A 17,047-nucleotide genomic window follows, 5' to 3' on the forward strand; every position below is an offset into this window, starting at 1 on the left:
GTGAGGCAGCACAAGAAAGAGCAGAATTCAGAGCCTACTTAACTCACAGAACGGCCAGTGAGCCCTGGATCTTCAGGGCCCGGCTGTGACTCAGACAGACTCCTCATAGGGAGGACCACTCTTAGGAGGCAGAGCGAATTGAAAGCCAGGCCACTCTAAAAAGTAGTTATGGTAGTCTGACTACCATGTGAAAAAGGTGTCTACTGGAAATACATCTTGTACATCTACTTGTTTAAAAAATGACGCTTTACATTCCAGGTGATCACCTTCTTTAGCTCCAGGTTGCTGCAGGCTGGAGCGGAGCTGTCAGTGGAGCGGGTCCTGGAGATCATCAAGCAGGGCGTTGTTGCGCTGCCCAAAGACAGACTGAAGGTAAGACAGGCAACTCAGCATGCACTGCAGTACTGCTTGATGTAAATATTAGTGTCTGAGCAGGCTCGGTTCAGAACCATGTCACTTACCCAGTACTTGCGCTAGAAAAGGCTCGTGAAATATTGCTACTCTGCTGTATACTGATAACAGAGCTGTGATGACGATGGGTTCTCACAGTTTACCCAGAAGGAGCAACAGAAGGACTAATATCTTCATACCACTGCATATCCTATGAGTAACCACTGCATGTAGTATGAGTAATTTATATAAAGGGGCACCTTATTTTTTTAACACAGTAAAATAAATTCATTCTTGTATGTAAGTATCATCAAGGGTTGATGGGAAGGGAAAAGTGGTGATGGTCACATCTGCAGCAATGGGTAACACTTGCATAGTGCTTGCTCAGTGCTATATGGGGTTCCAAATGGCTTACATGTATTAACTTATTCCATGCTCACAACAACTCTTTAAGGTAGGGGTCAGTACTGTTATCCTAATTTTTCAGATAAGGAAACTGATGTACCGAAACAGTCAGTAACTTACAGTCGGTCATAAACCTAGAAAGTTTGACAGTGGGAGAGTCATATCCCCAGGCAGTCTGGCTACAAATTCCCTGCTCATAACTGCCACACTATTTGCTGTAAGCTTGGGTTTTCACGAAAGAGGCAGGGGGGATAATTGTACTTTAAGAAGGCATTTACATTGTGTTGGATATGTTCCTGAAGTGATCTCATGATATAAAATGCATACTTCAAGACTAATTTTCCCACAGGAAAAAATGTAAAGGTCAAGGTTTGGGGGGTGCATGAATGTACAGCATCATACCATATTTTTACTTTAATACTCCATTTAATTTTTTTCCTACATTACCTTCTAAATGTTTTAAAGTACTCAGTCCTAAATTAACAATGTAGGGCATCATGGTGGATGTCTGACCTTGTTTGAGGTGTTTTATCACAACTAACTGTTCCAAAGTTACTGTTTTGGAGGCTGTGTTTTTCATCACTATCACTAAACCACTGCTTAATGAATGCTTGAGAGATATTGTTGTAGGATATGAAAATATTTTCAGTTATAACAACAGTTTGTAAAACAACAGCCCATTAGTCATCATGACCACTCACAGAAGTCCCGCCATACATAAACAGCAGCGAGGCTCACCCGGCGCTGAGCAGAGACAGCAGGTGTTTCTGTTTATCAGCTAAAGTGGCACCACTATGTGGCAATAGCCTAAAAGCTAGTTACAGTTCACCAGACACTCCAGCTTTGACTTCATTTCTGACAATTCTTTGTATGTAGGGAATTCGTAGGGAATTCATATTATTTCCATTCTTACACTACGTTTGGGGGAGAGGGGAGGTTGCACTACTTTAATTTTACTTGAACTAGACCATAAGAAGCAGTATAAAAATCCATGAAGACTGAAGCGGCTGCTCACAGGAAGTGATGGATCTTGGTTTATGAATGAAGTCAAGAAAGAAGTAGAACTATCATGGGGTTGTGAGAAAGGATCCTGCAGAGGAGTCATCGGAAGAGGTTTTAATGAGATCAAAGAACCAGCATGGTGGAAGTAATGGAGAATGTGATTGAAGAGATGAAGATGTCAGAAGTAGAGCAGATCTCGGTGATAACATGGCCTGGATTTGACCACGAGTGGGATTTGACCAGAGAGACCAGTTAGATTATTGCTTGACTTGGATCATGGCAGTAGGGTGAAGTGTCAATAGAATTAATCCAAGGAATTGTCTGGAAGGCAGAAGAGGGCACTTAGTCCTCCTAGGAAACAGCTGTAGTCCTCATTGATCACCAAAGCTGCAGGGAATGGTGGCTAGAACATGGTTTTGATGGACTGGTTAAAACTGGTCTGCAAGTATTTGAAGAGTTGTTTCTGGAAGTGGATTTGGATTTAGTCTGTGTGAGTCTCAGGACAACTTTCAGATAATTGGTTGGCCGAGCCTGCCATTTAGAAGCCTGACTCTGCTGAATACTCTGTGGCTCAGCAGTGCTGGTAGGTCAATATACTATTAGTGTATGGAAGCTCTTTGTACCAGACAATTCAGAGCAAACTTTTGGATACCACACCTTAAGACAATATGGAAAACTGTCAGAGAATCACTAAAATCATGACGGAACACAAGAAGTGACTAGAGGAACTCATACTGTTGTCATTAGCTTTAAAGAGACAAAATTTGGCCCTGGCCGGTTGGCTCAGTGGTAGAGCGTCAGCCTGGCGTGCAGAAGTCCCGGGTTCGATTCCCGGCCAGGGCACACAGGAGAAGCTGCCCATCTGCTTCTCCACCCCTCCCCCTTTCCTTCCTCTCTGTCCCTCTCTTCCCCTCCCGCACCCGAGGCTCCATTGGAGCAAAGATGGCCCCGAGCGCTGGGAATGGCTCCTTGGCCTCTGCCCCAGGCGCTAGAGTGGCTCTGGTCGCAACAGAGCAACGCCCCAGAGGGACAGAGCATCGCCCCCTGGTAGGCCTGCCGGGTGGATCCCGGTCGGGCACATGCGGGAGTCTGTCTGACTGTCTCTCCCCGTTTCCAGCTTCAGAAAGATACCAAAAAAATAAATAAATAAATAAATAAAAATTAAAAAGACAAAATTCAAGAAGAAGAGACTCATCTTCAAGCACTGGAAGAATTGTTTATGAAAGCAGATTTGGACTTGTTCCTTGTGGTTTCAGGAATGGAACCAGTGAGTAGAAGCTACATACAGGCACCTGCATTTCAGTCCCATGTGTGGAAAACTTTCTAGCAGATGCAATTATTTAGAAAGGGAATAGGCAACTTTTGGGAAGTGATGCATTCATTCTCACTGGATAGAGATGTTAGGGGAATAGGCTAATGGCCACTTGGCAGGGATGCAGCTCCTAACTATTGGTACTAGCTGGCTAGCGCAGTACAAGGATTCCAAGGCTGAGTTCAGGTTCAGCAGAATGAGTGCTGAAATCCATTAACAGTGCCTGCCAATGGCCACAAGATCAGAAAGGCACACATGTGTGATTATTTGTCATTCCAATTGTAAAGACTCAGATATTGGTTGGGAAATCCAATCACATGACTTTTAAGAAACTTTTTGTTTCTAAGAGTATAATTCTACTTGTGCTTATACAAAATTGTTCTCTACAAAGCACAAAACTATATAAATTTTTTATAAGAATTTTCTCTTTAAGAAGATACAAGAGCTTAACAAGGTGGTGGCACAGTGGATAGAGCGTCAGACTGGGATGTGGAGGACCCAGGTTCAAGACCCCAAGGTCGCCAGCTTGAGTGCGAGCTCATCTGGTTTGAGCAGGGCTCACCAGCTTGAGCCCAAGGTTGCTGGCTCAAGCAAGGGGTCACTCACTCTGCTGGAACCCCCCAGTCAAGGCATATATGAGAAAGCAATCAATGAACAACTAAGGTACCGCAACGAAAAATTGACACTTCTCATCTCTCTCCCTTCCTGTCTCTCTGTCACACACACAAAAAAGATACAAGAAACAATAAGGAAAAATTATTAATCTGGGGTAGCTTTTAAATTATTTTATTTTTAATTAAAGTTGATGGGGATATCTTTTACTTATTTTTTTTAAGATTTTATTTATTCATTTTAGAGAGAGGAGAGAGAGAGAGAAGGGGAGAGGAGCAGGAAGCATCAACTCTCATATGTGCCTTGACCAGGCAAGGCCAGGGTTTTGAATTGGCGACCTCAGCATTCTAGGTCAACGCTTTATCCACTGCACCACCACAGGCGAGGCAATGGCGATATCTTTTATAAGAACCCGTTCATTTATGACAAAGAGGTCACCTTTCAGTTCGTAAAGCAGACAGGTTAGCCAGATTTGTACACCAGAAGAAACATAAATTGCTGAAAGTTGGGATATGGCTCATAAGAAAAATATGATTCAGGAGAGGTGAAAATTAAAAAAAAAATCTTGGGATATATTCCTAAAAGTTGGATGGCTGGGTCAAAAGGCAGTTCCATTTTTTATTTTTTGAGGAATCTCCATACTGTGTTCCACAGTAGCTGCACCAGTCTGCATGAACACCATATTACTGATTCAAAAGAAGAAATGCACCCCCATGTTTATGGCAGCAGTGTTCACAATAGCAAAGATCTGGAAACAGCCCAAGTATCCATCAGTGGATGAGTGGATTAAAAAGCTGTGGTACATATATACAATGGAATACTATGGGGCCATTGAAAAGAAGGAAATACTACCTTTTGCAACAACATGGATAGACCTAGAAACTGTTATGTTAAGTGAAATAAGCCAGTCGAAGAAAGAAAAATATCACATGACCTCACTCATTTGAGGAATCCAAGGAACAGTGTGAACTGAGGAATGGAATTAAACCTGAAGAGAAGGGGGCAGGGAGCTTTTGGGAGGGGGGCAAAGGATATGTTGAGGGGAATATGGGGGAGGGGGCGATTCAATTGGGGCAACACTAGAATCTATGTAAGCACAATAAATTAAATTTTTAAAAAAGGAAAAAAATAAACTTAATAAGAAACTAAAAGAAAAAGTGCTGACTATCCAATCACTAGGTTTCATGGGCAAACAACAAATAAGAAATCTACGTTTGTGTTGGTGTAGCTGTTGTCACTATCACCCTGTTCTCCAGTCCTTCTACATCACAGAGAAAAGGCCAGAATGCATTTCCCAGAACCCTTCTCCCTGTGTAGTTCTCAGATGAAAGTCTGCCAGAGAAAGGCACTTGAATGAGATTTGGAATGTTGAAGAGAAGAAGCCAGTTTTTTCCAGAGTCACAGTCAGCCCTTCACCTGGCTGTAGGTGACAGAGACCGTGGATGGCTCCACAGAGATGCTGGGCTCTTGAGAACCACCCGCCCCAGTGCTGCAGACTGTTACGTTGCAGCTTTCCTGATCTTTGCCTACCTTATTCTTTCCTAAGCCTCTATTTTCCATATGAAATCCTTTATACTTGAATTATAGAGTGTAGCTTCTGTTTTCCCTACCTAACCTGTCAAGGAAATTAAACCCCTCATTTCAAACAGAAAGGAAAATTGTTGAAAGGACAAGGGGAGCCAAGGTCGGGAAAAGCACTGCTGGCTTTCAGGAAATCAGAAGCGGCAGGAATGTCATCACTGGTGATCTGGCCTGCAGGCGGCATCCAATGGGGGTCAGCAGGAAGACTGCTGCAAGCCACTGGCACAACTTCGCTTCTGCTAAAGCCTGTTGGTCGGCCCACCACTCTTACCGGAGTAGCAGGGACCTCTGTTTTTCCTCTATCTCCTGAGATTCAACCAAGTTCCTCTCATGGCCGTGTCCAGCCCGAAGCCTTATTGGAGATACTCTAGGAAATGTAGTTCCCAGGTTTTCAGCCCCTGAAATGCTTGAGTTGCCAACAATGTGGCAAAAGATCAAAAGAAGCTGATGAAGCAGTATGGAAAGTCAGCTACTTTAAGGATTAGACTGTAAGAGAGGAATTAAGCATTTCATTCAACCTAAGGGAATGCTTTCTGACAGCTAAAGTTGTTTAGCAGTTCATGTGCGGCTTCTTAAAACAGTGAAGTAGTCACTATAAAGTCTGTCTGGTAAATGTAAGAAGAGCACCGGATGGCAAGGGGGCTCCATCCATAACACTGGAACAAAGGTTGATAGAGTTTGTTATAAAAAGTTAAACAGGGTGATCCCAAAGATTTTTTGCAAGTTTTGAGAGTTTAGAATTCTACCTTCTAAAATTCCATGAAGAGTTTTTGTAGAGCAGTGCTCTAGTTAACATCCTCCTCCTGTTCAAAAATATTTAGAGGTCAATGTCCTGTTGCTGCCAGATAAAGTCTGGAGTCTTTAGAATGGAATTCTAGACCCTCCGCCGTCTTCTCTCTACGCTCCCCTTCACCCACCCCATGCTCCAGCCGCCCAGAGCTGCCTGTACCTTTTGCATCCTCCTGCCCACATTTTTGAATTTGCTTACTCAGTTCTCTCTTCCCAGTGTATCAATCCCCCAGTCCTTTGCTTTCTGCTTATCTAAATCCTAAGCACTCACTAAAGGCCTTCATAAATTTAACAAACTTTATCAAGCCTTTCTTTATATGCCTCCCCCCCCCGCCAAATACCCATAGCATTTTATATTTACGTTTTGTGGAACTCCTGTTCTTTTCTACTTGGTGTGTAGTTGTTGAAATGTTCCCTCTCTCCTGTTTATCTATAACTCCCTGGAGAACAGGGGTCACATCTTCCACATCTGCATCCCCGTAATATCTTGTACATCGTAGTTGCTCAATAATGTGATAAGGTGAATGAAATGCTCACTTTCTGTACGTTGATTCTATGCCTGCTTTTCTGATTTTTATTCTACCTTCTTTGTGATTATAATTCACTTAACTTTCTCTCCTTGTATTTGTCAGACTCTGATACAGCAGGGGACAAAATAGACAAAAATCTTTGCCCTCACAGACCTTGTTTTCTTTTGGGGGAGGCACTAGAAATAAGTAAAATATTTGCTGTTTTAGATACCAGTAAAAATAAGAAAAATATGGAAGAGAAGGAGGATGGACAATGTTGGAAAGAAGGCGGTTTAAGTATCTTTTTTTTTTTGTAATTGATTTCTGTCTTGGGGATGAGACTGTGAGACTTGGCTAATCCTGTCTCTCCTCAAACTTTTGCCCACTGATTTTTTTATCCGTGAGTAGATCATACCCACATACTTGCTACTATGGTGTTTACCTAATGGAAATTTGTATATTATTTTGTAGATTATAATTCAGTACTGTCATCTCTTTTGTTGCTCGAGTTGTTCTAGCTTTGGCCAGTGGGAGAGACTCCAGTTGGTTTCTGGGTCCTCGGACATCTTTGCCACGCCTCCCTCTTATTCAGAGAACTTCTTTACTTTCTAGACCCATTATGTGTTTTTCCTACCCACCCCTGGAGTCAACCACTTCTCTGGTTCCTTTTCTTTTTCTTTTTTTCTTCCTTTTTGAAATAAATCATATTTAGGAAACAAGACCTTCATCTTAGAACTGTGTACCCAGCCACTTGCCCATCCTTTCCCCGTCTCCTTTCTCATCCACGGAGAGTTCATACTTCCTCGCTCTGCTGTCAAACCAGGTACTTTTCTTCTTCTCTGTCAACCTGCCCTGTGACAAACCTCAGCCCTCCAGCTTATCTCTCACTAATTGTTTCCTTGGTCCATTTTTTTTCCTACTTACTCTAATCCCAGACTTTGTTTGTTTGTTTGTTTGTTTGTTTGTTTGTTTTAAGTGAGAGGAGGTGAGATAGACTCCTACATGCACCCCGACTGGGATCCACCCGACAACTCCTGTCTGGGGCCAATGCTCGAACTCAGTCCTTTTGGACTAACCAAACTATCCTCAGAGCCCGGGGCCAATCCTCAAACCAATCAAGCCACTAGCTACAAGAGAGGAAGAGAGAGAGGGAGAAAGGAGGGAAGGGAAAGAGAAGCAGATGGTCGCTTTTCATGTGTTTCCTAACTGGGGATCAAACCCAGGATGTCTGTACACTGGGCTGATGCTCTATCCACTGAGCTAACCAGCCAGGGCCCAGACTTTATTTTCTAATCCCTTTAGTGAATACTCTGGCCCAAACACCCCTCCACAGGCCATAGCAGAAACTGAAAGTTAATTTTATAGTTCACTATAATACAGTGTAGCAGTAAAGTCATGGTGCACTTTTGACCGTCACAGGAAAGCAACAAAAGACGATAGAAATGTGAAATCTGCACCAAATAAAAGGAAAACTCTCCCAGTTTTACACCTATTCAGTGCAGTTCGATGTGGGCTCACTCACAGATTTTTTAGGGCTCCTTAGGTAGCTATCCCGTATAGCCTCTACAGACTCGTCACTGACTGATGGCCTATCAGAACGGGGTTTCTCCACCAAACTGCTGGTTTCCTTCAACTGCTTATCCCAGGAGTAATGTTATTCCTATGTGGTGGCGCTTCGTTATAAATGCGCCGATATTCACATTGCACTTTGGTCACGGATTCTAATTTAGCGAGCCACAGAACACACTGAACTTTCCTCTGTACCATCCACATCTCGACTGGCATGGTTGTGGGCTGCTCCGCTGTATACACGGTGTTACATCATCATCTGCGCATGTGCACATGCTGCCACATCATCCTTCAGAAACTGGGAGGGTTTTCCTTTTTTTTTTTTTTCTTAATTTTTTAATATTTCGATGAACTTGCTTTTGGGAATGACCTTGTAGAAAGTGACTGTATCCAAGGGAAGGGCACCCTTGGTGTGCAGGCCGCTGCTGCCCTGCATCTCAGAGAGAAGCAGAAGGAAGAAGAAAAAGGGAAACAGTGGGGTGAGGGAAGCGGCGGCAGCCATCACGCCGGCTTCGGGATGGGAGCTGGGACGGCTGTGGGGGGAGAGAGCGCGGAGCCGGGCGTCACGTGACCAGGTTTTCCTTTTATTTGGTGCAGATTTCATATTCTATCGTCTTTTGTTGCTTTCCTGTGACCAGTCAAAAGTGCACCATGACTTTACGGACACACTGTACTTGCAGGGAAATGAATTACAGTGTACACGCTATATGTTTAAATGTTAGTATGTTGTTTATTATACTATCTTCAGAAAGAAAACATCCCCTGTGTTTGAGACAGTAACATATAAATGAAAATATAACTCTTTTTAGGATTATAGCTAAAGAGTGATTGATCTGTAGGTGGCCATAGGCCAGTTAACTCTTACTAAGAGCAAAATTCTATTATATTGAGGCCAAGGTCATGGATAAATCCCTTATGTGGACTAGTTAATTTTGTTCTGAAATGTAACACAAAACTACTCCTGACTCCAGTTTCTCTCAGACTATGGTTGCAAGAGGAACAGATGATGGAGGATGGATGATTCAGTTTTTTGTGTTTTTTTTTTCTTTAAAAAAGGAGGGAGGGAAGAAGGCATTCCCAGTACCAGAAAAGAAACTAAAATTTTGTTTATTCACAGATAGTGAGTCATCTTCAGTTGGTTTAAATGATAGCGCATTATTACCACAGATGTTACCAGGGAAAAAAGCTGTTTATAATCAAGCCTTATCTCAATTATTTTAATCATCTTTTTGGATTGAGTGTTTATAATAAAACAAATCTCTTAAACCTCTGGAGTTTAATTCACAGAACACTTTCATATGTAAAGTTGATTGAAAATTCAAGCTGTGTGTTGAATAATATTTGTATTACACCAAATGACAGCACATTATAGTCTTTTGGGTCATTTACTAATGTATACTAATAAAATAATTGTTGGGTATGTAATAATAACTTTGTATGCAACATTGATGGAAAAGAGGATGTTTCACATTGGAAGTGCTGTTTTTAATAAGCTCTCTGAAAGTCGGGAATACTTCTTGACTTGTTCTTTCTTAAAATATAAATTAAATATTCAGACAATTCAGAGTTCTTGCCAACCACCTCTCGGGTTGTTAAGAGGGCAAGATGCCCCCTTACTCCTGAGAAATTAACCAGCTAGTACCAACACAAAAAGAGGAACCAAAAGTTTTTGAAGTTTCTGTTGTATCACAAAACTAAAACCAAATCTGTAGAAGAATTACTCTTCCAATTTTGGGCAAATAAACATCAAGATCTAGAAGCCCATGTCATAGTAATTGACTTTGAGCAAAATAAAATAATTTTTCAGTCAAACATTATTTGACATAGCCTTCTAAAATATTTGTGTAATATCCTGTGTGGGAATATATACTCTTTGGATAAATCAGTCTATAGAGTTAAACAACTTGGCTGTTCGAGTAAATAGTATTAATGTCATTCTAAACATCCTCTTCTTACTGGTATTCCGTGAAGTCTGGGAAAGGCGATATCACGTAATTAGTTTTTTCGGGCCATCCTGCCTAAACAGAGACATAAAGAACAGGCCTTGAAATCCTGAGTTGCTTATTTCTCCTTTAGGGTTTGGAAGGAAATAAATAAAGTCAGTGTGCCCTCTGGGAGCTGAGCTAGAAGCCACAGCTCAAAGTTCTCACTGTCTGTGTCCACAGCAGGGCACATCCCTGGTGCCCACTTCGCTTACTGGTGAGCAACTTGAATGTCACACTGATGCTCAGAATTTTTCTAGGTCTGTCTGTGCAGGTTCTCCTATCACAACCACACCCACTCATACTTGATCGGGTCAAGTTTCCAGGTTCCCGCTTTACTTTGGTTTAATAAATTACCTGTAGTTGGAGTATTAAGAATTTTACCGTATAGTATTTAAAAAATAGGTCATGTTTTGGGGGACAGGGAAGGGGGAATTAATCAGAAGATAACTTCACTTTTACTATAAATAGGAAACTATGGAATAATATAAGTGATCAACATTAACTGAATTTTTCATTTCAATTAAGACACTTGATTATGATAGAAATTAAAGGTAGATAACCAGTTTCACACTAAATGATTTTTTTAAAGATTTTATTTATTGATTTTATGGGGCGGAGGGGACAAACATAGTTTCTTCACTCTAGCTGTTCATTGTTTGCTCGTTGTGTGTGCCTTAACCGGGCAAGCCCAGTGTTTTGAACCAGTGACCTCAGCATTCTAGGCTGGCACTCCATCCATTGCGCCACCACAGGCCAGGCTCACGCTAAATGATTTTTAAAGCCTCAATTTAATATCCACTTTTTAAAATACTTTCACTGTTATTGTTAGTTTCATGAAGAGAAATATAGAAAGTTAACTGAAATTTCAAGAATTTTTTTTCCTATTTTCTTAATATTGACTTGCTTGGAAAAACCTCCCCCTTTCTCCTACTGGGAGTCTGTCCCTGTCCCACCCCAGGTGTCTTTTATTCCTGTGCCACTCTGATGCATCCACCTGGTGTTGGATGGTCCCACTTCCGAGTCCTGTAGGAACCGACACTCCGCTGTCCACAGCCGCACTCTGTCCTTACACGCCTGCCCTCCTCATGCATCTCTGCCCGCAGAGATAGGGCCGGCCAGCCAGTGTCTTCCCTCTAACTGACCTGTTGACACACCCTCCTAACCGTGTCCCACAGTCCTTTTCCTCCCAAGGCATTCTCGGCCCTGTAGCCAAAGTGTCTTCACTACACCTTCTCTGACCCTGTACATGAGCACTGCATAGCCCGACTCCTGACCTGTCTTTGCTTCCTGTGCTTCAAACTGCTGGCCGATCTCCACATGGACAGTATTTTTGGATATCTGTGCCTTCCGACATGCTGCGCCCGCCTTCTTCCTTCTCTCCCTGCAGCATCTCATAGCTTCACGCCTCCTCTGTCAGGTGAAGTGTCTGTGCCAAGTCTGTGAGGCTCGCCCTGATTCACCCAGGCAGACTGGGTGTTCCTTCTCCGCATCCTGTGGTACCTACCGCGTGGTCCCCATCTGTCCCCATGACAGCAAACAGCATCCCACAGCACCTTGATCAGGGCCCGGAATTTGTGTTCACTGTGTAAATTACATGCATTCTCCACTCCACATCTTGATTCCTTGTGTCTCTCTCTCCTCTGAGCCAAAATGAGGATTTCTCCTTTGATTCCTCAGCCTTCCTATCCATTGCGCAGCTTTAGAGCAAAGCATCAAAATGACTTGTTCCTGCTCAGGGCAAGGGGAGGATTTTCTCCATGGTATGCTGTACCAAGGACCCGTCAGCCCAGCCTCTGACGTGGAGAGGGGAAATTTGGAGCCATGCCCTCTTACCCCTAAGCTCTCCCACCCAATTGGTTTCCCTTTATTTTGCCTGGTTTCTACCACCCGTGCATCATATCCCCAAATTTGCATCATATAATTTATATCTTCACCTATTCCTTTACTTAAATTCTACCATCATCATGTATATTACATATAACATAATACATTATAATTTTTAAATGTGGTTTGACTATTTTATCCACAGCTAGTCTACTTTGAACATAACATTGCTCAACATTATTGTCTCCTCCAAACTCACAAATCTATTTGACTAGTAAGTCAATTTGTTTAACTCAAAGCATTCATAAGAGACCCACTTAAATTGTTGGTTTTAACAGTATCTGTATGCATTGTTGGGGAGTAAACTGAAATGTTGAGCAGTTATACCCATTGCTACTTTATGGAGTGCTCAAATGCTCTTAAGCTTTTCTCATATGTAATATTGAAATTACACTAACCATGCAGGGCTTCCTACCCTATTTGTCTTTAGGATAGTTATTCTTGATAAACAATCTAACATGGTATTTGTGATAATGTCTTACATTATTTTTGTTTAATTAAACATATGGTGGATTTGTAAGCAGTTTACAGGATTTTTTTTTTTCCTTGCAATGGGATGAGAAGTAGATTAAGCCTAGTTTTTACTTTGTGATCCCAGAATGTCAAAATGTAGTCTTTATCATTGCATCTTGAATAGACATGAAAATTAAAACACTTAATTGGAAAGTTATAAAAATCTAGGGGTTTTATGGGGCACTTTGTTTGTTTGTGGTGGTGGTGGTGGTTTTATAGCAGAAGAACTTTTGCGCAGTTTTGCAAACCATGGTTTCCAGTGACCAAGGGAATGGCAAGTTGCAAGGGCAGCTCTGGAAAATGTTGATACTTTTCCACTGAAAAGGAAACAATATGTGTGATTTTATCTTTAAATCTCTGCCATTAGTTTTGTAGAATTATATTCTTTGGCTTGGTCAGAAATTTATGATTCACAAACTAGTTTCCTAAAAAGAGAATCTACAATTGTGGCTAAAATATAAAACCAGCTACCATTATTCATCTGTCCCCATCTTGACTCTTCTATTAAGTTGATCCTATGAAAGTTACTGAGACTGTTCATTGCTTCTATAGTTACTGTTCAAGTCATCTACTACAATTCTTAAAAAATATTTCATAATGAAATTTTTGCTAAAAAATAATAGCTTGTAGATAATTACAGTTATTTATCTTTAATGGTGATAAGTGAAGAACAAATTATTTCTGATAAAAAAATGACTAACAAATTATCATCATTTGTTTTAGGAGTTCTGCTTATTTTATTAGTGTTGTCACGTCAGCTTTTCAACATAGAATTTTTTTTTAATTTTTTTTTTTTTGTATTTTTCTGAAGCTGGAAATGGGGAGGCAGCCAGACAGACTCCTGCATGCACCCGACCGGGATCCACCTGGCACGCCCACCAGGGGGCGATGCTCTGCCCCTCTGGGGCGTTGCTCTGCTGCAACCAGAGCCATTCTAGTGCCTGAGGCAGAGGCCACAGAGCCATCCTCAGGGCCTGGGCCAACTTTGCTCCAATGGAGCCTTGGCTGCGGGAGGGGAAGAGAGAGACAGAGAAGAAGGAGAGAGGGAGGGGTGGAGAAGCAGATAGGCGCTTCTCCTGTGTGCCCTGGCTAGGAATCAAACCCGGGACTCCTGCACGCCAGGCCGATGCTCTACCACTGAGCCATTCGGCCAGGGCAACATAGAATTTTTAAGTGAAAGAATAAGAAAACTAAATAATTGCATTTGGTCATGTGATTTTTGAAAGAATGTTCTTAATTGGTCATACAATCCAAAAGCTTGTGACAACTTTTAAGGTGATATAAGATTGTTTAAAGAAACCAAAGCCCCGTGTCTTGAACACTAATATTATTCCTTACACATGGCAAAATTGGGGAACAAAACTGCTTTCTTTATGATGGCTTTCATTTTCAGGGCAAGTTGGAAAGGACAGTGATTGGTACATAAATAATCACACTAAGGATGCAGTTAGCATCTGTCCACATCAGTTCAAATTTCTCGGTACTACATTTTTTGGCATTAGAGGACTTGAGTCACTGAAGGCCTAACGTAATTCTGTGAAGAAGGTGAATACTGTTCATGCTTAACATTGAGTTTGAGATAATTAGCTAATGTAACAATTTTTGTTTACCTGCCAATTCAGTGCATCCAGGTTCTCTGAGGATTCTTACCTGGGAGCTCTGAGGTCAGTTGGGGGACTACCTTGGATACTACACACTAGTTGCTAGGAACTGAATCCATTTTTGAAATTTTAGGAATAATGATACGGTCTCTAATACAAGTGCAGCTTAAAATATGAATTTGAAAAAAGATTTCAAGGGATTTTCTGATCTCTCACTAATGTAGTGCCAGTTACTAAATTGTAAAGATTAGTTCTAGTATGTCCCTCTTAAGAAAACCTGATATACAAAAACCCCAACATTAAGAAATGATCGATTACAGGCTTATTATGTGTGTCCAGAAGGGATCTTTGCTCATCAAAAAGATTTTTTATGTGCTCTTTCAAATAAGAATTATTCTGCTACATTTAAAATAGAAAACAGTTTCTAAAAGCACTTAAAGTTAGCATTTCTTTGGCATTAGCTAAGTGTATTGTTTGCTCACTAGTCTCACAGTGAGATTGGAAGGAACACATTTTATATTCATTTTCAGAAGTATATTGAGTCACAAGATTAATAACTTACCCATGGTCATGCATCATGTCTAGAATGTAGTCGAGGTTTTATCTACTAATAAAGTCTCTCCTTTTTTAACCTTTTAAATTACAAACAGTATACAGTGGTACCTTGAGATATGAGTTTAATTCATTCTGTAACCAAGCTCGTCAGTCAGTCAACTCATATATTAAACAAATTTCTCCCATTTAAAATAACTGAAATAGATTTAATCCATTCCAGCCCTGTGAAACATCCCCAAACCATCCTAAATTATGAAAAAAGACATGTTTTTAATTAAGAAACACACATGTATACTTTACCAATGCATAACAAAATATATGAAATAAAAGAAAAAAGTGTTATTTAGTACTGTACTGTATTCTTACCTTGGAGATAGATGAGTGCAGCTCACGGAGGTGAATGGCGGAGGAGGAGGGCGGGAGGAAGGGATGCAGGCACTGTACACACGTAAACCAAAACTGCACTTTCTCAACACTAAATATAAACTAAAACTGCATTTTCTTTACTTTAAACAAAACTAAAATGGCACTTTCTTAACTTTAAACTTAACCTAAGCTTAACATTACATATTTTCATTTAGTCATCACCTGTTTTTGCCTTTTTGGCTTTTCATTTAGTCATCACCTGTTTTTGCCTTTTTGGCTGCACTTTCAGCACTTTCACTTGCAGGACTTTTGAATAAAAGTCTATCCAAAGAGGTTTGCTTTTGCCTGCCTTTTAAAATGTTACGGAAGTGTGACAAACAAGTATCATTAAAAAGTGCTGAAGCACGACCAGTTCAAACTTTTTCTGGGTGTTTCTTTTCAATGAAACTTGAAAGCTTCTCCCACATTGCCAGCATGTCTTTAATTTCACTTGTAGAAATCACTTCTTCCCACTACCTCCTCCTCACTACTAATCTCTTGCAGAAGCTCCATATGTTGCATCATTTGTAGCTCCTTCAACTCCTCAGTTGAGAGTTCCTCCTCACGTTCCTCAACGAGCTCATTTACATCACCCTCATCTACCTCCAGACCCATCTACTTTCCGAAGGACACAATCTCCTCCAATGCTTCTACCTCGGTCTCAGTCTCTGGTTCGAATCCTTCAAAGTCCTGTCTGCAACAACATCAAGCCATAACTTTTTCCATGCCAAGTTCAAGGTTCTTCTTGTAAACTCTTGCCATGCCAAGTCAATAATGCGTAAACATATCACGATGTTGTAGTGATCTTTCCAAAACTCTCGAAGGGTTAGAATTGTATTCTCAGTCACCTCAAAGCAGTGGCGGAACAAGTGCTTTGTGTAAAGCTTTTTAAAGTTGGAAATGACCTGCTGATCCATCATAGGTTGCAAGATTGAAGACATGCCCTGGCCAGTTGGCTCAGTGGTAGAGCATTGGCCTGGCATGCAGGAGTCCCGGGTTCGATTCCCGGCCAGGGCACACAGGAGAAGCACCCATCTGCTTCTCCACCCCTCCCTCTCTCCTTCCTCTCTCTCTCTTCCCCTCCCGCAGCCAAGGCTCCATTGGAGCAAAGATGGCCCGGGCGCTGAGGATGACTCTGTGGCCTCTGCCTTAGGCGCTAGGATGGCTCTGGATGCAACAGAGCAACGCCCCAGAGGGGCAGAGCATCGCCCCCTGGTGGGCATGCCGGGTGGATCCCAGTCGGGCACATGCGGAGTCTGTCTGACTGCCTCCCCATTTCCAACTTCAGAAAAATACAAAAAAAAAAAAAAAGAGATTGAAGTCGTGTTGGGTGGGAGGTAGAGGACTTTTACGAATTTGAACTCATCGAGAATGTCTTCAGGACCAGGTAGGTGGGCTGGAACATTTTCAAGGATTAGTAATGCTTTCATCGGGAGTTTATTTTCTTGAAGATATTTCTTGACTGCAGGACCAAAGACAAGATTTACCCATTCAGTAAAAAACTACCATGTAACCCATGCCCTAGCATTGGCGCGTCACATAACCTTCAGTTTTTCTTTAAGAATCTTGTGAGTGTTAAAGGCTCGAGGATTTTCGGAATGATACTCTAGCAGTGGCTTTACTTTACGGTCACTGCTAGCATTTGCACACAACACAAGGGTCAGACGGTCTTCATGGGTTTATGGCCTGGCAGCTTCTTCTTCTCTGCAGTGATGAAAGTCCTCTGGGGCATTTTTTTCCAAAACAATCCTGTTTCATCACAGTTGAACACTTGTTTGGGGATGTAGCCTTCCTTTGCAATAAGCGCAGCAAAACGTACAATGTACTCCTCAGCTGCCTTAACATCAGCCCTCACAGCTTCACCATGCCTCACCACCCAGTGGATGCAGATCTCTTGAAATTTTCAAACCAACCGTGACTTGCCTTAAACGTATC

General features: G+C 41.7%; 1 protein-coding gene across 3 annotated transcripts in view; it reads left to right on the forward strand.

Moving 5' to 3' along the window:
- Positions 1–17,047, forward strand: part of DYM (dymeclin) — a 303,872-nt gene that overhangs the window by 246,458 nt on the left and 40,367 nt on the right. For all 3 annotated transcript variants that reach the window (XM_066352275.1, XM_066352273.1, XM_066352276.1), the window contains one exon: positions 259–372. In XM_066352275.1, the coding sequence (XP_066208372.1) occupies positions 259–372 (114 nt within the window). The remainder of the gene's footprint in view (positions 1–258; positions 373–17,047) is intronic.

Source organism: Saccopteryx leptura, chromosome 11 (assembly GCF_036850995.1).
Source record: "Saccopteryx leptura isolate mSacLep1 chromosome 11, mSacLep1_pri_phased_curated, whole genome shotgun sequence".
Lineage (NCBI taxonomy): Eukaryota > Metazoa > Chordata > Mammalia > Chiroptera > Emballonuridae > Saccopteryx > Saccopteryx leptura.